The sequence below is a fragment of the Tamandua tetradactyla genome, chromosome X, assembly GCF_023851605.1.
Source record: "Tamandua tetradactyla isolate mTamTet1 chromosome X, mTamTet1.pri, whole genome shotgun sequence".
NCBI lineage: Eukaryota > Metazoa > Chordata > Mammalia > Pilosa > Myrmecophagidae > Tamandua > Tamandua tetradactyla.
Window position 1 is genome coordinate 139,090,898 of NC_135353.1, and position 22,552 is coordinate 139,113,449.

General features: G+C 36.6%; 1 protein-coding gene across 1 annotated transcript in view; it reads left to right on the plus strand.

Moving 5' to 3' along the window:
• TMEM47 (transmembrane protein 47) overlaps nucleotides 1–20,854 on the plus strand; it is a 32,084-nt gene extending 11,230 nt beyond the window's left edge. Inside the window, exons 2-3 of the mRNA XM_077145890.1 lie at nucleotides 6,329–6,469; nucleotides 17,435–20,854. Coding sequence (XP_077002005.1) covers nucleotides 6,329–6,469; nucleotides 17,435–17,613 — 320 coding nt within the window. The 3' untranslated portion in view covers nucleotides 17,614–20,854. The remainder of the gene's footprint in view (nucleotides 1–6,328; nucleotides 6,470–17,434) is intronic.
• Nucleotides 20,855–22,552: the final 1,698 nt, after the last annotated feature.

Sequence of the window (22,552 nt, forward strand, 5' to 3'; positions counted from 1 at the left end):
AATAGGCCTAAAGAGCAGAACTCTAAGTTATCATGTTGCTAACTTGGTTAATATGGGAATCGGAAGTAGCTGCTACTTTAGTAATCCATTTGACTTTGCTCAGCACGGTGCCCCAAGTGTGTGCGTTGTTTTTCATTTTACAAAGCACAAATACTTCTTTGCCTCAAATATTTGTTTGCATGTGGAAAATATTAGTTTTGATATCAGTTGTTTCAAAACGGAGGCGGTCATTTTAATTATTTAAACTAGAATCTGAATTTTTCTCTGCCTTCCTTTGTTTGTGTCTACACCACGGTGTAGTGGAAAATTAATGCACCACTGACGGATTTAGGTCAGAATGCAATTTAGCCAAGAAAACAAAGTTTAAACTGCCTCTGTAATGGTTTCAACTTTCCACTTCATTTGCCACATGCAGACTAACTTAAAGTTAAGTATATAATTTAATACTTCCAGAAATGTTTGGGCTATTAAATCTACACGTTTTACCTTCCTTTTACACAAAATAAAAGCAACAGTGTGATTCATTCCTCATACCTGAGGATATGGCCTTTTTATCCAAACTCAGAAATAGATAACATTTATCTTCTTAAAATAAATTCTTAAGTTAACATTTGAGGAAAATTGTGAAATGCCATACTTTCTGAAAAAGTGAGCTAGTTGGGAAAAAGGCATGGTCTTCAGCTGAAGAGATGAATAAATTGGGAAATTGGGCTTGAAATCTTATTCTATAGCTGAGCTTTGATTTGTTTCCTTAAATACAGTAGGGAGTTTGCAATACTGAATTAACTTTTGTGAGTTCTCACCAAGATAATTTTAAATGTTTTTTTTTCCTCTAACTATATGCAACAAATAGAGGTATTTAAAATAATTGAATGTTTGCTGGGGATGAGTGAAAATGATCCGATTTATTTGGATGAATTAGGGAGCACTAGCTAGATACCTTACAAGGAGTGATACCAAGATGATAGGTAAGATCACAATTCCAGGTTGTCCAGTGAATGATTTTGATCACTGTTATGGCTTCCTTTTTTTTGGGGGGGGGTTCAAGGATGAAAATATAAAATAGACATCTGACAAGTAAGGCCATAATTATCAAAGTTATTGAAAGCAATGTTTTTATTTGTGATGAGAATTACAGGAAAGTGAGAATCATCCATGAAAACATTAGAGTTCATTTATGGAAATACTACCCAAATGATGAGAATTGAATTTATAAGGTTAAAAATCTGTTTTTTCATTGCTGTTTAATTATATCTAATTTCCTAAAAGTAGTGGCAATTGTGTACTCAGGGATTAACATGCAGTAACACTGATCGTGGTGTATAAACAATACCTACAGAGGTAAATAAATTAGCCAGTGTTAGGCAAGTTAAAGGTTTTGAAATGAGATAGGTAGAGGAGAGCTTTAGACACTTGTGTGGTACATTGACCTTGGCGCAAGTGTGGAAAATGGATCTTCATTAAGAGTTTGCCTTTCCTGAAAATGGAAAGTGTATTTGGCATTTGACGTCCTTAGGGCAATGTGAATTCTGCAACTGAGTAGTTACAGTGTAGCCCACAAAATTTTCATAATGCAGTGGTGATTTCAGAGCAGCCTCATGCACTAAACTGCTAATATAAGTCAGCACAGTTCTGGAGAATACTAAAGCATTTATAGACATTGGAAACTCTGGTGCCAGTTAATAAAAACACCTTGAAAGAGGACTGGAATTTAGTTCCTGAGTTTTATATATTAACATTGGACTTAACGTTCTGACATGGAAACTGTCCATATTTTATTCTGTAACCGCAGGGTGGAATATAGCAATATATATATATATATATATATATATATTTTCCTGTTCATCTTTACATTTCTTAGCTGCTAGAAAAAGCTCTAAGAGAAACATGCCCTTGTCTTGACCCTCAACTTCCAGAAGTGCAATTCCAATGCCTCCGACGTGTCTGTGTTAATTTTGCCAAAAAAAAACTCTTAAGTGGAACCTGACATATGATGTTGCAACCTCATTTCGGGTCTGGTTTCCAGACTCACAACCCTTCTAGATCCAGAGCCCTTTGAGCCCTCACCACTGTATGGGCAAAGGATGTCCATACTTTCCTCAAAACCGATGAGTATCTGTTCTCTCAGATTTCAGAAACCAAATTCAGATATCAAATCAACTGGCCTGACATTGAGCAATGACCAGTTTTAATTGTGCAGAGCACTGCAATTTGTAAAACAGCACCATGGCCACAGTTGTTCTGCAGAGCTGGTTTATGTTCACTGCTCCACTGCAGTATCAGTACATCATTTTTGGAAATATGTAAAACTAATGCAGAGTAATACATCTCTGAGGTCTCTTAACACTTCATCTGACTAAATGGTCTGAGGCCTATAATTGGGGAACTAAGATTGATATAGAGATTAACCAGATAGGAGAACTGAAAAGACACGACTTTTTTGAAGAAATGGGGCAGAAAATTGGGAAATTTTTAACATTTTAATTTGTTTTGCAAGCACTGAATATGGGATAGCAAGTACTCATGGCATTCAACCTTTTAATAGAAAAGCAGAAGTTTTCTGGTCATTTATTATAATATTATTGTAAAATCACCAGAGGCCCAGTAAATATAGCTGGTCATTTTATATGCATATGTCCTTGTTAAATCTAGTATCATCTTTGGTTGGTAAGTAAATAGCTATTTATCTGTATAAACATGAAGCCCAGTCTGCTATTTTAATGACCATGAGGAGGTCTCTATAAAAGTATCTTTCCCTTTTTAATTTAACTCACCATATCCTAGTCTTATTTAGATGTACTGTACATTGAGCGAGATGGAAACGGTAACCGGCCATTTGAGTTAGCCACAGTCAGTGTGATTGGTTCCTGACCTCTGAGGCTGGGCCTATTGGAGAGTGGTTTCTAGTTGTTTATTGAAAGCACCATGAGAGCACAAGCAGTATTCTCAGCTCCAGAATGGCCAGGGCTGAACCTAGAAAAGTGCCCTGGGCCTCCTTGATTCCATAACTCAGCACTTTGTCAACTGGCTGATTGATGTTGAACTGGTTAGCGATGTAAAAAGCTTTGGTCCTGGGCAACCTGCCTGAGTGAATCAATCCAAATGGGTATGATAACAGCAATTCCAAAACTTGACGCTCTCTGCCAAGGATATAGCCTCAAACCATGGCATGCATGGCCCCTTCTTGGTCTCTCTTGGTGGGGAAAAAATAGTTTCGCTGTTTGAAAAAGTGACATATCTATGATGGTAGACCAGAGTGAAGGATACCCATAGCATAACAGTGCTGATGCCGGTGACTCTTCTTTTTGATTTTATATCCAAAATGATAGTTTTCTTATTGGCCACAACCTTCGCACTATGAATACAGGATATTCCGAAGAAAATCCAGAGCTGATTGTGTTCATCTGCTGTTTAGGATCATTTCCCATGCCACAAGAGATTCTCTTCCTAATTAGGCTCTGGTCCCCTTTAATAACTTATTCTCCTGGTGGCTTCTATTATTGCATTTTATTAGCTTTCCATACAAAGTCCACTATTATGATTTTAAGGAAATTCAGCATCATGGTGGTTAAGATTTTTATTCCTTTTGCAGTTTGCTGTTGCTATATTGCATAAGCCTCACCTTGTATGACTCATCGATCAGATTTGCTGCATTATTTACTTATTGTTTGAGAGGATTTTACTGGAAAAAAGGTCCACATTTGAAAATGGTATGGAAAATATTGACCAATGGTAGACAAACTACAGCTTGCAGTCAAAACCAGCCCACCAGCTATTTTTTTTGTAAATAAAGTTTTATTGGCACACAGCCACACTCATTCATTTGCATGCTGCCTATTGCCCTTTTCACATGGCAGGTCAGAGATCAGTAGTTGCAACAGAATCCATGGCTGCAAAGTGGAAAATATTTACTCTCTCACCCTTTACAGGGAAACTTTGCTGGCTTTTTCTTAGTTTTCTCTTTACCACATGCAAATAAACAAATGCACTTTAGCTAGATTTTTAAGAGAAAAGTGATTAAGCATTGACTCCTGTATTTATTTTTAGTTTAAAAATGAGAATAGTCAAATGTGTGGTATTTTATGCCTGTTGAGCTTTGAGGAAAAGCTTAGCGGGAGAAAGCCATCTATACTTTTACCTTAAAATCCTTTAAAGCTGAGTGAATATTTAGTTGCATCTTGATTTAAACAAGGCCAGTAATTTAAAAACTCTTATTTAAAGAAAATAATTTGGGGGAAATTGCTTTTATAAATTTTCTAATTTGCTTTTTACAAAGGTCCAGCTAGAAATTAATCAATATAGGCTCTCTTAAACTCTCCAGGAATTTGATGGATGCATAGATGATTGGGTGGAATGGTTTTATTCTTCTCTTTGTTATCCAAACCCTTTGATATAGTTACAATTTGATTTATTATTCAGAAATTTAAATTTATGCATAAGTTTTCAGAAGAATTTCCATTCTGCTGAAGGACCGTATCATTGTAGTAGGTATAAACTTTTTCAAAGAAATTAAGAGACTTCCAAATATAAAGGGTTGCTCCTTTGGCTTTTTAATTCAAAGCTACATGTTGTTACAGAATATAAAAGCCATAGAATGGCTATCCTTTCAACTTCTAGTTGAAAGCCAGATATACTTTTGTTTGAAGTTATATGGCTTTGTCACAGATAGATGTCATAAAAATACACTCTACTTTCTTGTGATTCATCTTTAGATTTTAAGAAGTGTGCATTTGCTGTTTTCCCCTTGTTTGTTTGTTTCCTTGACTGCAATGCTAGCTTTAGTTCAGTGCCAGTTAGACATCCAGAATTCCTGAGGAGGAGAGGATGTGGAAGAGGTTGTTTGAGGCAGGAATATATGCAAGTATAAAGAAACAACTCCTAGGGTATGGTAGGTTTCTGTACTCATCCTTTATGCTACAGTGGCAGAGAGTGCACTTTTGGAACTGTCTGGGGGTGTATTTCAGAGTGCAGGATCAAAATATTACCAGTTCTTGACTTTGGGTAGATTATGTTACAATTTATTTAACCATACATTAGAAACTATTTGCATTCATTGCACGTACATTATACCGAGGGCAAGAAGAGGCAGCCTGGAACTTCTAAACAACCATCACTAAAGAATGCTGCTCTCTAAGTATTATTTTATGTGGTGCTTCCTAAACTGCATAGTGCTTTCGTATATTCACTTTGTATCTTTTAAGAGCACAGTCTACCCTTCTTATGGGATAGAAAATGGGCCAGTGTTCTGCCATGCCATTTGTATACCTTTATTTTGTAAAATAAAAATGTAAGTGTATTTTGATGAAATTTACCTTTCACTAAGTGCATGAGAGGCTCTTTTGAAGTATCCATAGTATGCAAGCTGTGACTAGTAATCAGTCAATACGTGCTCACTGTTTCCATGCATGAAGAAGGGGACTGAGCAGCCATTCAGAGTCCATTCTGGCTCCCTGGGACCACTTAATTTCTGAAATGGTCCTGAGGTGATGGAGACAACAGTAAAAATGCAATGAAATAAAAGATAGAAGGGGGAAAAAAATAGCAGCACACCCTCTTCATGCTAATTTGCCGGAGAAGCTGCTTGAGTATGGAAGCAGCAAAAGAAGGCAGATAGGATTTTATTGGGAGAAGAAGGGCTTCCCAAGAAAGGACAGCAATGAAAATGAATATACTAGTGCCACGTATTCCAACATGGATGAATACCACGGACATAAGAGCCAGACACAAAATAAATATCACAGACGCTAGAGCCAGACACAAAAGCATGCCTACTGAATGATTCCATTTATATCAAGTTCAAGAACAGGCAAAACTAATCTGTGGTGATAGATATCAGTCAGTCACTTGGGTGGGAGGGTGACTATTGATTGGGGAGGGGCCCAAGGGAAACTTCTGGGTGCTGGAAATGTTTTATATCTTAATCCGGTTGCTGGTTACATGGGTGTATAAATGGAGTAAAAATTCATCAGGTTCTCTGCTTTGTACACTTAAGATTTGCGAACTTTATGTTATAGCTTAATAAAAAATTAAATAGTAATAAGAATGAGAATAGGTCACAAAACGGGCACCAGAATAAACATGAACGCTTAATAGAGTCCTTGGAAATAAAGCTTGGCAAGCCCCTGGTTAAAAACTCTTCTGACCTTAACATGGCAGCTTTTGCTGAATGAGGATAGTTATGTCAATTTGTTACAAAACATTTTAACTCCCAAAGGCTTAATATTGGATCTGTTTAGCCGCATCAAGGTGAAGGCCACTGAACATGGTTCTATGGCTTCTTTGAGGATTTACTGCTTAAAAGCAGTGACTTTCTTTTTTTTCTTTCCAGATTGGCAGATTGCTACTCTGGCTTTACTTTTGGGCGGCGCCGCCATCATCCTCATTGCATTCCTGGTGGGTTTGATTTCTATCTGCGTGGGATCTCGAAGGCGCTTCTACAGACCTGTTGCCGTCATGCTTTTTGCAGCAGGTAAACCTATTCATTGCTTTCCAACCGGTATTAAAGTTTCGTGAACCTTTCTCCATCCTTTCTTTCTCATGCAAGAAGCAGAACGTATTAGCTGTGTTACATAAAAATTGAGAGACATTTGTTGTATTTCGGGGTAAACTCACTAAGGGCTTCTCACATGATCAGTTTTCAGTGCATTCAGCATTTCACAGAATACAGTGGCAACTTGGAAACTTCTAAAGAAAACATGAATAAATAATACTTCCTGACAGCGCTGTTGCCTTAGGAATTGTAGCAGATGTATTTACTCACGGCCTTGCTTCGCATCCAGCTTTTTTCCCCTTTTACTGCCCCCATGGTTATCTTAAGTCAATGTTATTTCGTCTGACATGAAATTGAAAAAAAAAGAAAATCCATTCTGCGTACCAATAAAGGTATAAATCTACTTGAAAACAAACATGGTTATACTGAAAAATCTTGACATGTAGACGTGTAACTTGAGTTGCCAGCGGTTAATGCGTGGTCATTAATTCAGCAATCATCATTCTATGAAATACAGCCTGGAGTAAAATCTCAACCGCAGGTAAAATGGAGATTTTACTAAAAATCAGGAAGCTGTTTAGAAAGGGGGCTTAGAGATTAAAAACCCAGCACATTATTTGATGCGAGCTTTAATTTTCATTTGTAAGAACATCCTTGAATATATTGTTCATTTGACAAACTGCAATATTCTTGTGGTGCCTTCAATTTACCCTGCCAGTCATATCTGATTTTGAAGCCTGCAAAATAAGCCCCTGTGACTGTCAATAACGAAGACACTGACACTCATCTAGACCCTTAGGTGGATTTTTTTAAGCTGTTTAAAGATGAGAATAGATTACCTTTCTCAGGATTTGAGGGGTGGCTTGAACTACAAATATAAAATCGGAAGTGTTCTGCTGCCCCCTGCTGTTTCTGTTCATCTTATACCCATGCAGCCTGGTCAGAATGTAGGTGTCATAAAAATGAAGGTCCAAAGGGCTGAAGGCATCCTGAAGTACATCTAATTCAAATCCCTTAAATGATTTGCACAAGATCACATGGAAGTTACTGGCAGGCCTGGGACTGGGAAGCCACTGAGTCTTAAACTAGTCATTCATTCACTGCTGGCTCTTATTCATTCGGTGATTTATTGGGTACCTACTACTGTCCAAACATTGTATTAAGAAATTTGTAAAACTGGCCAAAATATTATCACAGAAACTTTCTAACAGAGTCGGACACATTATTACAAAAATATTTGAAGGACAAGGCAGTGACCATATTGCCACTATTTTGTTGATCTCGTGTGGGATAAAAGACTCTATTTGAATGTTTTGAAGACATGAAGATTCTCCAACAGACTTCATAGTTATTCTCTGATTTATTTGTTGGTTCTTGGTTGTCCATGGTTCTTTTCTGTTTTATAGAATGAAATAACTTAGACTTGTAGTATAACTTTGTCTTTGCAACTAGTATATATTGACAGAATGAGTAGATAATTCTAATAGAATTTCTTGATAAATTGATACTGATGAGTTATACCATTCTTTAATACTAGAATTATGTTTTGAACAGTTTTTAGAATATATAGACATTTCTATTTTTAGGGCTATGTAGAGATATTCTAGTCATTCTATTATAAATATCCAATAATATTGTGCATACCGAGTTACTATTCCATTTAGTCTTTAACTTACTGCCTATTGGCATATGCAGAATTTATGAAGAAATTCATTATTTATACTGCCTATTATAAACGTGCTTAGAATAATAACTGGAAGTTTCCAGTTTTCTTTAAAAAACCCTCTGTGTATAGCAAAATATGTGAAAATTAAGTATTTTAAATGAACCTAAGTTCAAAGTAATGGGTTTAGCCAAAATAAGATTTTTATTTAACTCTAATTACTACAAGTATTAATAAATGTTCAAATAAAGAAAGGAATCCCTGGAGCAAGATTAATATGGTGTCTTTCTACCTGCTGAGACCTAAAATGAGCTATATACTGCTATATTTTAAAAACATACATGTGCTGAGTATTAATTTTATTCATTCTCTTTTGATGCTATGATTATGGAAGTTTTTCTTGAAATAACCATTAGTTTAATGCTCACTTTGCATATAAGCAAGGTAAAACTTACCAGTTATTTGTAACATGTCATGAAAAGACTTCTCTCTCCCCTTAGTAAAAGCCATTAAAAGTTGTCTGGAGATGATTTTTTTTGTAAAGATATTCATCACCCATAATAATCTTTTATTCATTTGGGTATAAGATCAGCAAAATTGGAAAATCTGCTTACATGAAACAGAGCTAGCTAATATTACGGGGTTTTTTGCTTGTTTCTTAGTCACCATGCTTATTTGAGTGTTTAGCTTGTCTCACTTATAATTCAGCTCAGTAATTCTTCATAAATATGAATTTGGGGCCACATTCCCTCTTATACTTACCTTGGTCCAGTTGAAGACAGTCCGTTTCTCCTCTGGTTTCAAAATGTTTTCATCTCCAAGTAATAGTAAGCCTTGTGGCATCAGGCAATATCTTATCGTTCACACACATACAAAATGATATCTCTCTCAACAAGGGAATTTTTCTTTTCTTCCTCTGAAACATGCAATACATACAATAAAAACACGCATAACACCGCCACTTGGAAGCATCTCTACTCAGGATTACTTACTTTAATTAATTTAGTTCCATGTGCTGTGCCTAGCACTCACAGGCACCCAATAAATAGTTGTTGAATGAGTGATGGAAAGATGAGTGAGGCGCATGGCTCAAAATCGGGTCAGGCTTATAAACAACTAACTGTAATTCAGTCTTTCTGAAGCCATTTCTCTCTTTGGAATTTATGAAGCAGCAAGTTTCATACGGCCACAGACCTCTGAGTAAAATAGCCCATGAAAATGACAGTTATAAAAAATGATTTTATTCATTTTTTTTCCATTATTCACTCAACAAATATATTTTAGGTACATACAGTATGCAAATATACTATCCTGAGGTTAGTTAATATACTCTTTTTTTTTGATAACTGGAAATTGATGATCAATTCTCATAGACAGCCAAACAGATTTTATTAGGCTTTATCATCGTTTTTCTCTGAGGTCCTCCATTTAGGCTTGTTACCTGCTGGAATACTTATTAAAAGAACTAAGAGCTGCTCATCACTGCAGCCATCGAAAAAACTTGTTCCATGTTCCACAGCTTTTTTACTCACTGGTCCTGGAAGTCTAGACCGCAGAATCAGATGTCATCAGATAACAATGCTGATAATAATGACAAGTAACTGAGCACCTACCATGGGCCTCACTGCAAGAATCTAATAAACCATCTTAAAATGAGGTCTTTATTTTCCCCATATTATCAATGAAGAAAACAACTCAAAAAGCTTAAGTGGTTTTCCAAGGTTCCCCAACTAATAAGTTGCAGAGCCAGGGTTTCAATTGAAGGTCTGAGTGAGGATTCATGAGTCATCTTCACTTCAGTCCATGTCAGATAGAGAAAAATCAGACCAGAGTCCACTTTGATTTCTGAATTCAGCTGTCTAGTGTAGCCTGCCATTGGAGTGCAACCTGTTACTGCAGTTGCTCTGTCTCTTGAGAGCATGACCTGAAGGAAGGGAACAACTTGAGATGTCATAAAGATCACAGACTGATGAGTCCTGAAGGACAGAACCATTGGGCATAGTGAAAGCTACACACATTTTCAGCACAAGTATCTGTTGACCGCAGATATTTCTTCCTGTACCTGGCTAATGCATGATGTGATTCTGATAACAGCATCCAGTTTCTCCTCACTAAGAACTTGGTGAAATCATAGTTGGAAGAATTGCCTCTGTCTAGCTCCTCTTCTTTTATTGTTTGCTTTTGAACTGTCTGCAAGATTGTTTTTATGCCCCACATAAAAGTCAAAGCCTTGGGATGATTGCTCCCTCCTTTTTCAAGGCCTTTAATACAAATTGCAGAATATCCTCCGTCTTTTTTCATTTAGATTTTCAACAGAATCCAAATTCAGTTGTATTACTAAGAATATCTCTGTTCTGCCTGCAAAAAGCCTCCTAAAAATTATTGCTTATGCAGAATGGCGATCTTTTTTTAAACATTATTTATTGTGAAATATAGCATCTATGCAAAAAAGCAATACTTTCAAAGTACATTTTAACAATTAGTTATAAAACAGATTTCAGAGTTTGGTATGGGTTATAGTTTCCCAATTTCAGGTTTTTCCTTCCAGCTGGGGACGAAAAAGAAATATCAATATAATGATTCAGCAGTCATACCCTCTGTTAAATCCTATCTTCTCTGTTATTATTCCTCCTATGTTGATCCTTCTCCTAGTCTTTAGGGGTATTTGGGCTATGCCCATTCTAAAGGAATGTCAATAAAATGGGACAAGGGAATGGAAGTAGTTGACTTTCTTGGAAAGACTGCATCCTCTGCATTTCAGGACTTCTCTGGCCTAGAACTATCTGGAGGTTGTAGGTTTCTGGAAAGTAATCTTAGCATGTAAGACTTTATAGAAGCTCAAATAGAGCCCTAGGTGTTCTTTAGGGTTGACAGGAATGATTTTGGTTGGAGTTTGGCAAACCATGGTGTTCTAGTTTGCTAGCTGCTAGAACGCAATATAGCAGAAACAGAATGGCTTTTAAAAAGAGGGATTTAATCAGATGCTAGTTTGCAATTCTAAGGCCAAGAAAATGTCCCAATTAAAACAAGTCTATAGAAATGTCCAATCTCAGGCATCCAGGGAAAGATACCTTGATTCAAGAAGGCCAGTGAAGTTCAGGGTTTCTCAAATGGAAGGGCACATGGTAAACACAGTCAGAGTTTCTCTCTGAAGTGGAAAGGCACATGGTGAACATGGTCAGGGTTCCTCTCTCATCTGGAAAGGCACATGGCAAACATGGCATCATCTGCTAGCTTCTTCTCCTGGCTGCCTGTTTCATGAAGCTCCCCGGGAGACATTTTCCTTCTTCATCTCCAAAGGTCACTGGCTGGTGGACTCTGCTTCTTGTGGCTATGTTTTCAGCTCTGCTCTCTGAATCTCTTTCATTCTCCAAAATGTTTCCCTTTTATAGGACTCCAGAAACTTATCAAGACCCACCCAGAAAAATGGGTAGAGACATGTCATCACCTAATCCAGTTTAACAACCACTCTTGATTAAATCACATCTCCAGGGAGATGATCTGATTATAGTTTCAAACATACAATATTGAATAGGGATTATTCTACCTTTTTGAAATGGGATTTTGATTAAAACATGGCTCCTCTAGAGGACATACATCCTTTTAAACCAGCACACATGGTAATCAGCAATATCTGGCTGAAACTTGCCTAAGAGTAAGCTCCACAATAGTCTCGTAACTCTGTTCGAGCTGTCTTAGCCACTGATGCCTCATTTCTTAACATTTATCTTCCCCCATTTGGTCAGGATGGAATTGTCAACCCCATGGTGCCAAGGCCAGGCCCATCCCTGGGAGTAATGTCCCACATTTTCAGGGAGATTCACACCCTTGGATGTCATGCCCCGCATGGGGGAGGGTAGTGATTTCACTTGCAGAGTTGGGCCTAGAGAGAGCGAGGACATATCTGAGCAACAAAAGAGGTTCTCAGAAAGTAACTCTTAGCGATAATTATAGGTAGCCTTAGCCTCTCTGTTACAGAAATAAGTTTCATAACAGCAAGACTAAGTGCTTGGCCTATTAACTTGGGAGTCCCGAATGTTTGAGAGAGTTTTAGGGGTTTCCCAGGTGCAAAGTTTAATAGTCCCAGATTTGTTCTCCAGTCCCTCAAGGGACTTTGCCTGTACTTTTTGAGTATCTGAGAATGGTGAATTTTTGTAGGATCCTGCAACTGCTTTACATATCTGAGCCACCTCTTTTTAGAGGCTTGCTTGTGTTTTCCCCCTCCTTATCATCCTATGAATAGCAGTAGGCTGCCTGAAAGTATTTTGAGTCTAGATTTCGACAGGAAAAGCAGTACCCAGGTTAGATTCCAAACTAAAAAGATTTTCAACTCACAGATCTTTAGATTCTCTGTTGCCTTCTGTGTATCAATATCAAATTACCATTTGGATAGAACGGTTTGCAATATTACTGCCCAGTGACAAATTTCATACCTACTACTACGTTTAGTAGTTGCAGATTAAGAAAAGAAAATAAATTGATAGCTTCCTAATAATCCTTCATGGGGAAATACTTTTATTCTCCAAAGTATCATTCCCTTTATGTAAGTTCTGTATTTAGGGACTTGGCTGGTAAGTTCTATCAGCTCTGTTTACAAATTCTTCTACATGTGTACCTTCTTTTTTCTACAGCACCATTATTGTATCAGTCGAGGCTACAACTACTCTCCAAGTAGAATATCTTAGTTCCCAAATGTGGTCATCCCCTACTTTGTTTTAATTTTCTATGGTAACATCTGACTTAAAATGTATATGTAACTCCTCCCTTTCCCTTTCCTAGAATCTAGTCAGTCATTTCTTCCTTAATGGTCTTTTTATTACACTTCCTTACCTTTCTTTCTCAGTGACACCCCTTGAGTTATTACCCTGCACTTTTGCTAGCCTGTCTGTCTCTTGTCTTTTCCCCGTTTAGTCTGTCTAGCACTCAAACACATAAGGTATATTCTGATGTACAAATCTGGTCTCGTAACATATCTTAGTTTGGATTCCCCTAAAGGTCATTCCTGAGACTATGATTGAAGTACATATTCTTTATTTGGGAGGTAAAAGAACCAGTAGTAAAAGGTATGGGAAGTGAGACAGGGAAGAGAAGGCAACAGTAAAGCTGTCGTTATAACAGCTGGAGCTTAATCCTCCTGGAAAAATCCTAGAAACCAACATAGAGCACCCACCTCAGCAGTATCCCTTTTGAAGGACTAGGGAACTGGAGGTATTGACTATTTCAATAGTGAAAATATCCCCTCAGAAGAAACTCAGTGTATTTGAGTTTCTGTCGTGCCTTTACCCACACAAGTTCCTGGTCAGTAGTTTTATTACCTCTTTTTAAAAAAGTGGGGGGGGGGGGTGGATAAGATGAACCCCACATTTCTCTCAGATTTTAAATGCAACATAGCTTTACCCATGTCATCTCTACAGCAGCTCATAGAGAGTTGTTTTTTTTTCTTTTTCTTTTCTTTTCTTTTTTTTTTGGCACTTACTGGCTGGAAAAATACCACAGCCTGTGCCCATTATGTGTCATTGATTGGGTGCAAGAAGGCATTTTTTACCTGCATCTGTGTGTTTTAGTTTTGTTTTTCTTTTTTTGTTTTGCATGGGCAGGCACCGGGAATCAAACCTGGGTCTCTGGCATGTCAGGCGACACCTCTGCCTGCTGAGCCACCCTGGCCTGCCCTGTGTATTTTATTAAATGGAGAAAATTATTTACAAATGCAGAGTTATATTTTTTCCTCAGTTTTGCTATTGCATGTATTTTTCTCTGGGATTTCAAAGAGCGAAAAATAATTCAGAGGCATAAAGCATTTTAGGGTAATTTTCATCTGGCTGCAACATAATAAAGGTTTATCTCTAAAAAAGCTGCTCAGGAGAGTATACCAGTGGAGCCTAAAGGGATTCTATTTCCACTTTTCCACTAGAGGAAAATTATGGCACTATATTATACCATGTAGGCCAAATCTTTGCTAAATAAGACACATTAAAATGAGTATTAAGAGCAGTCTAGGTAAAAACCTCACTCCCGGGACTGGCCTTTTCACAAAAAAAATCAGTGTAATCCTTCTAGATTATAATTTAAATTAGTTATTACTTCTTGCTCAAAATCCTCTGGTTGCTGCCTATCACACTTGGAATAAAATACAAATGTCTTACCATGGTCATCACGAGCTCTTCTTAAACAGGTGTCTGGCTATGTCTCCATCTTATCTTAAGGCCACTCTCTTGTTCTCTATCCTGATGTCCCCATGTGGCAGACCTGCTCTAGCATCAGGACTTTTGCACTCTCTGGGTCCCCAACCTGGAATGCTCCCTCCCTACTATATCGACCTCTGGCTCCTCTAAAACAGCAGCCTGCGTTCCTGTCTTGTTTTCCTACTTTATTGTATTTTCACATCTCTTAAAAATACCTGCCGTTATATTCTGTTTATTTGCTAATGCATAGCCTGCCTACCCACGAGAGTAGCAACTTTGTTTTTTTAAGAGTGCCTTAAACTGTATCCCTTTGGAAATATTCAGATATTTATTGAATGAAGGAACTTGTTGAATGAGTAAATGAATTACTGTATCTAACTCACTTTCCTATTGAAGTCAGTATCCTGGCAAGAGCAGTCAGGATTTGACTAGAGATCAGAGGATGGAAACCAAAGGAAAATGTCTTATGTTTTTCTTTTTTTTTTTTTTTTAACTACTTGATAACTGGGGAATGATTTTTTTTTCTATAGTTCATGGTTGATAGCAATTGACCTCCTGTTAGTTTTAAAGCATTTAGAACAAGAAAGCGCCCTTTCCCTCACAAAGGCAAAGAGCCAGCTGGATTTTTTTTTTAATTAATAGACATTTTAGTACTTACTGGCTGGAAATAGATAAAGTGTGGGCTTTATGATATACCATCAGCTGAGTTCTAACAGCAACTTAAAACTTTTCTCTGAATCTTTTATAACTGCAAACACGATAGGATTCTGTTTGGGATGTAAAGAGAATGTCCTTTTATACAAACCTGATTATCCATCCCCTTTTCCATGTCATGTGGAAGTATGGAAGGCCAGAGCTCATCAGGAATAGTGGTGAGCTACCTGGCAAAGGTTCCGATTCTTCTGTTTGGTTTTAAGTAGGTCACGACCTCTAGTAAGCACTTTATACAAAGTGATGATTTTCAGGCTTCATACTGATGTGAATTTGCTGAAAGTTTATCAGTTTTATGCCAGAGATAGATGACAGTTGTGTAGACTTTCTAGGAACATTGATCATTGATAATGGTCTTTTTCAGGTGCTGAGAGCAAACGAGAATAGATAAGACTCAAAATTCCAGTTTAATCAAACACACTACCCATCCTATTACTCCTTGTAAAAATGTACTGAAATGTATCTTTTTATGGTTTGTTCTTTCACTTTTTAATTATTCACATTCTTGTTGTTCTTGCATGTCAGGAATTTATAGTATTTTAAAGATGAATTAAGCAGTAATCGTTTTAGCTAGGTATTACTTTAAATATCAGGGATTGAATCACTTCTCAACCTTTTGGTTAAGATCAAATGTAAACAACAGGGGTTGAAACACTTTTCTTGTAAAGGCTCAGATAGCAAATATTTTACTTCATGGGTCATGTGGTTTCTTTCATCGCTGCTCAACCTTGCCACTGCCAGGTGAATGATAGGTAAATGAGTGAGCATTTTTGAGTTCTAATAAAATGTTTATTTTCAAAAACAAGCAGTGAATAAAATAGTTAAATTGAAACACTTGTGGTCAGTGAGAGGGAAGTGGCATGGGATGTATGAGCTTTTTTCTTTTTTCTTTTTATTTCTTTTTCTGGAGTGATGAAATGTTCTAAAAATGATCATGGTGATGAATACGCAACTATGTGATGATATTGTGAGCCATGGATTGTATACAGTGCATGGACTGTATGTGTGTGAAGATTACTCAGTAAAAAATATTAAAAAAATAAAAACAAGTGGTGGATCAGATTTGAAGTTTGTCAGTCCCTGTTATGCATTACTGTACCCCAGGTTTTTCAGGGAGAAGAGTATATGTTTCTTGAGGGTGGGGACTGTCATATAGTAGAGAATGAAGCCAATGCATCCCATAAATTCTAGTAAGTAAGATGCAAAGTGTGTAACAGATGATCCAATAGGGAGTTATGAATTTTTAATAGAAGGCATCATGTGTTGTGTAATCTCGTGACTCGCATATTAAAACATCCACAGGATAAAACACCATTGTAATTTTAGATATTTTTAAAAGATACCTTACCCTACCTGATAAATTGGTTTATTTTGTTTTATTAGATATGCCTCATCACATTTCTTCTTTAGCCCTGTGAGAACTCAGTGTTAACTAAGTACTAAGCCAAGTTTGGTACTCTATTATAGTGGCCATTATTAGCTTAGGTTTTCCAGTACCATCATTTCCCATGCCTTCATTGACAATTATTTTTTGAAAATAGGTGGAAAATAAATGTATAAATCTGATCTGTAGATAAAGGTTCTATCTATTAGAAAGGTGAAAAGTTGGGCATGGCATCCTGACAAAGGAGACATTTGAGCCTCTTTAAATATGAGAGATAGGGGCTAGATACTAGAAAAAGAATGGAAGTAGTTTGGAATAAGACTAATTTCATAAGCAAAGACATGAAGATAGGACTTGCTAAAATATTGGGCTGAATTAGACGGTATTAAGAAGCAACAATGAAAACACGTCTCAAATCACAGGTTGCCATTTTCATCAGCAGAAATGCATTTGAATTCCTCAATTTCTCAAGACCATTAATAAATACCAAGGATTTCAGTTGGCATTGGGGTCAGCATTCTTGTGGAGCAATTTATAAGTGTTGTGTAGTGGAACAGCTTAAGCTTAACCATTACTGCTTTGTCAAAATAGTAATAATTATGTATTTTTTTTAATCAAAGTGAAATAAACCCATTGCTTTGTATCATTTTAGGGAACACCTTTGAGAAAAGTATGTCTTCAGAGTATTACAGTGTGAAAACCAACAGCATGAATCACTCTATGTTCAAATAGATTATTATATTGTACTGATTTTTCTACCAAATACTAGTAGAGTAACTTACTAATTACTAATAGGGTAATTCTTACTCTGTTCTGAGCAAGTGATTAAACAAAGGCTAATTGTTAATATTTTAAAATATGCTATAGAATAAGCAATGCTCTGAAATCTTTAGTTTTTATGTTTGATCAAAAAGGAATTTTCATATGTATGTATATTGCTATGTTGACATCATTTTCTTTCCTGTAAATAACATTTTTCTAATTTTGATTTGCCTTTCTTCCAGTTGTTTTACAGGTTTGCAGCCTGGTCCTTTACCCGATCAAGTTCATTGAAACTGTGAGCTTGAAAATTTACCATGAGTTCAATTGGGGTTACGGCTTGGCCTGGGGTGCAACTATATTTTCATTTGGGGGTGCCATCCTTTATTGCCTGAACCCTAAGAACTATGAAGACTACTACTAGAACCAGTCGTCTCAGATTAAAAACAAAACAACCAACCATCCCACAAAAGGATTACGTCTGTATCTTTTCTAGGTCACTTACTGTTTTCTAAAATACTTGTGGAGCGTCAAGCGGTTTGCTCAGTTGATTTAATATCCTTTGCCTTTTGGTTGTCAACATCATAACCAGCTTTTACATCCATTTTAGGGACCTGCACAAATTAAGAGAGCAGAGCTGATTAGACATAGGCAAATGCTGCAAACTTGCAATATGTTCATGTCATTTTTCTTGACAAGTGAAGGGTCTATGTGACAGCAACTGTTGTGAGAAAAGGGTTGGAATGAGAAATGCCTGAATCTCCTATTGCCTGCAGGGGAGCAGCTGGCATAAGCAACATTTAGAGTTCCTTTGCGCTGTCAAGGATTCCACTGTTAGAATCCTCATCGCCTGCTTATCCCATCCAGTGACTGACTGCACTGGCCATTGGTGTATTTGCTTGAGTGAGCTTTGAAAAGTGAACTGCCTTTCAGCATCTAACAGCAGTTGTGAATGTAACTGGTTCATGGTACCCATTCCACCTTCAAGAGTACTCTTTCTAATGGGACTTTATGCTTTGGCAATCCACATTTCCCTGGGTTGGGAGTCAAGACTTAGAGACATGTGTTTTTCATTATGGGGTTAGAAATTGTGCCTCAGCCACATCTAGAATAGGGAAAAATTGAGAGTCTTGGCTTTCCCAGGGACAACTAGAAAGAAACATGCATGAGTGGCTTTTGTCCTAAGTACCCTTTCAATCATTTACCAAACATTGCAGCATACAACTGTGCATATGTAACAAGTGTAACTATTTTTATAGAAGGTGAACCATTAGGATAAATGGTAATAGGTTGTTCCCTAGCCCTACACATGATGTCCGCCCTGTTTATACATAAAATTAATATTTGTTCTAGTGAAGTGGTATGAACACTAACCTTGTACACATCGCTAAGAAGCTTAGATTGGTATTCACACTTATTTACCATACAAAAGTCCATATACTTTAAAGCTTTTGCTCTGTGTTCTCTACTGTTTCACTGGGAAGTTTTAATAGAATTGCATACGAAGAAAAATGGAAACGGTGTTAATCTGAAAATGAATGACTCCTCTTTAAAGCACTGTAGTTCAAAAAAGTAGCAGTTAGGATGATTGCTTCACTTAAAAATCTATTCAAATAGAAGGCCGTTATTTTTTTCATGTATTGTAGATGTCTTCATTTTTTTAAAAAAAGAATAGCGATAGATTTATATAAATGTCGAAATGTCTCAGCATAGGAATAGAATTCATCTGATTATCATCTGGTCCTCTGAAGTTAACTGATGGGCTAACTGATATGTGCACACAATTATGACGCATTTATGTTAAAGGAATATTTTGTGGATTGTTCAGATGGAAGGAAATGTCAAAATAATGGCATACGTTTGCAGCACATCTCACTGCAAACTTGCATTAATTCTTGTTTAATATACAAATTTGGATAGTTTAATTATAAACATATTTTTATATCAAATATACAGTTCTAATAGAAAAGTTATAAATAATTATTTTTTTTAACAAAGACACTAAAACAGTATGTCCTGGTTTGGGCCCTTTTGCAGAAAGAAGCATTGGAAAAATCATTTTAAATGCACATGTATGCTGTTATGATATAAGACCTGTTAAGAGCAGGACTGTATCATTAGTATTTTAAAATTGCTTTACCTCCCAAAGCAGAATTCTGCTTTCTTAAGAACTATTGCCAAAAACAACAGCAAAGCAAAACAAAACAGCAACAAAAAAGCTATTTTATTACTCAAATGCTTAAAAAAAAAATTCTGTCTTATCCTGTGAATTTTCTATAGAATCACGAAGTAAATATGAGGGACCAGGCTTATTCTTATTTCAGCCAATGGTAGACAAAAGTGATTTAATGCATCCTAGAGAGAAATCTTTATCAAAATGTCTGATTCTATAAAGAATCATAAGAGGCTTTGAGCGGAGATTTTCCAGAAAGGTATTAGTATTATAGAATCTTTTGAAAGAATTTTCTTGAGAAATCTGCAGACTGTCTTGCAGTTAATTGCATATTGTCAGAGCAGTGTGAGAAATACGATATTTGGATTGGGGTTTCAGTTACTAAACACCCTCTATTGTGAGAAGATCCTCTTTATTCCTGAATAATGGAAGAACGGTATTTTGGTGCTGACATCGATGAGGCACTTTCCTTAGTCCCAAGAGAGGATGCAGTGTGCTGTGTTAGACCAATATCACATCTTGAGTCTTATTGAGTTTTCATTCTCCGTCAATATGGCAAGCTGGAAAGTGACCGAACGTTACAGGTTAAGGCATACATATTTGCAGTTTACTGAAAAGTAGATTGCTTATATGACTTTTTCTTCCCTTTCCAGTGAAGAGCCCTGTGCTGTATTTCTACCATCACTAATATTTGGAATGTTTTTAACAGGCTTGGTACAACATGAAAATCATTGCTGCTCATCCAAAATGCTATTTTGTCTATCAGAATCCAAACAAGTGAATTGTTCACCTGTATTATGTCTTTGCAGCTTTAGTTTTGTTTGATGTTTTCTTACAAGCAGAACTGTTAACCACAAACGTATTGTTTATCTTAGAGATGTATATGCACACACATATATAGTGTAAAGTACACAGCAGGGCTAGTTATTTGGATTTCTCGCACAACTATTTAGCTTTTTGTAAGTTCAGTGTGTGAATTTTAAAGACATAAATATAGAGAGACCTATGTGTTTGAAATATAAATGATGTATATGGATTAGCATGTACCTGTATATTATTAAACATGCAATGAACTGACTGGTAAGTGACGTCTAATCGTTTGGCTAGCAATGTAATTTATTCAGACTGTATTTTTGTACAGAGCAGCGCACACTAACCTATGCCTCTGTGTCCTCTTTAATGCCTAAAACTGTGCCTAGAAATTTCATCTGTCTTAAAAAAATAAAATATACTTCATGCTGTTCATGCTCTTAGTTTCTCTACTGCTGTTCTATATTTATTATTTTTTAAATATATGACATTTACTACTTCAATATGAATCCATGGTATCCTGGTTATTATTATTTTTAGCAGTCATCTAGGGGAAACCTGTTTATCTCCCCAGTGGTTTTGAGTTTGCAGTTTCATGCTCAATTCTTCATTTCATGATTTCTGTAGTTGACATGAAGTTATCTATGTGGAAAAAAATCAAAATAAAAGTAGCTTCACTGCTGCGGTTTGACTTTGTGTCTTCTATATTGTGTAGACTCTTTAGACAACACCTAAATTACATGTCTTCTATTCACTTTCTTTGAAAATATCTGTTATTTAGGAAACACAGCTTAATATAACATAGTCATTTTGTTTAAAAAAAATCTCTTTACCTTCCATTTCAAATTCTCTCCTAAATCCTTTCTGTGTTCTGCAGCCAAGTTATACAATTAATCAATGATAAAAGAAAATAATAATAATATTTTAACTTACTGTTTAAAACTTCACAGAAAGGAGATGTGGCAGAGGGCAATCTCTCACTTCTGTACTCTCCAATCACATAATGTAGGAACAGGAGTAGCAGAAGGATTTGATACGGTATTTTATCTCGTTTTCAGTGTTTGTCAGATAGGTTTAACGAGGATTTCCTGCACTATTTCTACTTTTTTTTTTAATTAGAGGGCACTATAAATTTTCAGTGTGTGTGTAAGAGAAATGAATAAAATTAAGGTCAAGATTTCTCATCAGAAACCCTTCTGGAGTGTATACATGGTGAGTAAATTATACATACCATAAAATTCAGTGTGTTTTCATTTTCATACCGAATTCTCTTGAGCAAATCACCTTTACAAACATGCCCTGCTGGTAATTATCAGTGACCCAGTTTTTCTGAATTTGGAAGACGTGGAGACCGAGCTTCACTAGAATTTGACAAGGGGAAACTCTTTGCCTTCAGAGATTTCACTGTGAATATGAAATAGGAAAGCAATTTCAATTTGCTTTTTCCATAATGGCCACATAGCCTATTAGCAGTTTGTTTTATTAAGTCAGGCCCATACTTAGTCAAAACAGTGTTCCATTGTGATGAGTTTTCAGTCATTTTGGTTGGGAAGTGACATGATACCAGAATTATTTTCTATCTTGTGTCCAGTTGAATACCTGGATTTTTAAATTCGTTTGTCAGATTTCCACGTTATGCCTTTCTGTTCGATTCTTAGAAATGCAGCCTTAAGGGAAATAAAATTAAGAGAGCAAAGATAAGTGCTTAGGTGTACTTTCACCGGAAGCACTAATTCATTTGAAAGAACTTAACTCTTATTTCCAGTTTTGGAACTCTGTATCCTAGCTTCTTAATGTCAACAAATTAAAATCAGACTAAACAAGCGCCATGTAATAAAATGCCCACACTTTCTCTTGGATGAGACAAGTTTGGGAACTGTTTGGGAAGTCCTCACCTTTTTAACAAGTATAGCACGTTGTCAGTTTTCAAAGACTCACTGGCTAGGTGACACAGATTTCTATTTGAGCGGTAAAGTCTGTGGTTCCAAAGTCTTAAGAGAACAGGAGCTGAACTGTTCAAGTGGGAAGGATAATATGTGGGGTTTCTAAGCCAAGATTAACAGCACACAGAGAATGGCGTTCTTTGTAGAATTAAGCTGTGTTGAGTTGTTCCCCAGACAACTTCAGTTTTGGCAAGCAATTATTTCCAAGTTGAATGACTTCATAGAAATAATGATTGTAAAAGAAGCTTGGAACAAGTACTGGAAAATCATGCCATCAAGCCACCAGAAATCTTGGATACTTCAGTCTCTGCGTGTGACGAGGATTGATGAAGAAAATAGTACCTAAAACACAAAACTGATATATGCCAATTTGTGCATGGGTGAGGAGCTGTCTGTAGATGACCTAAAGGCAGCTCTTACATTACAGATGACAAGCA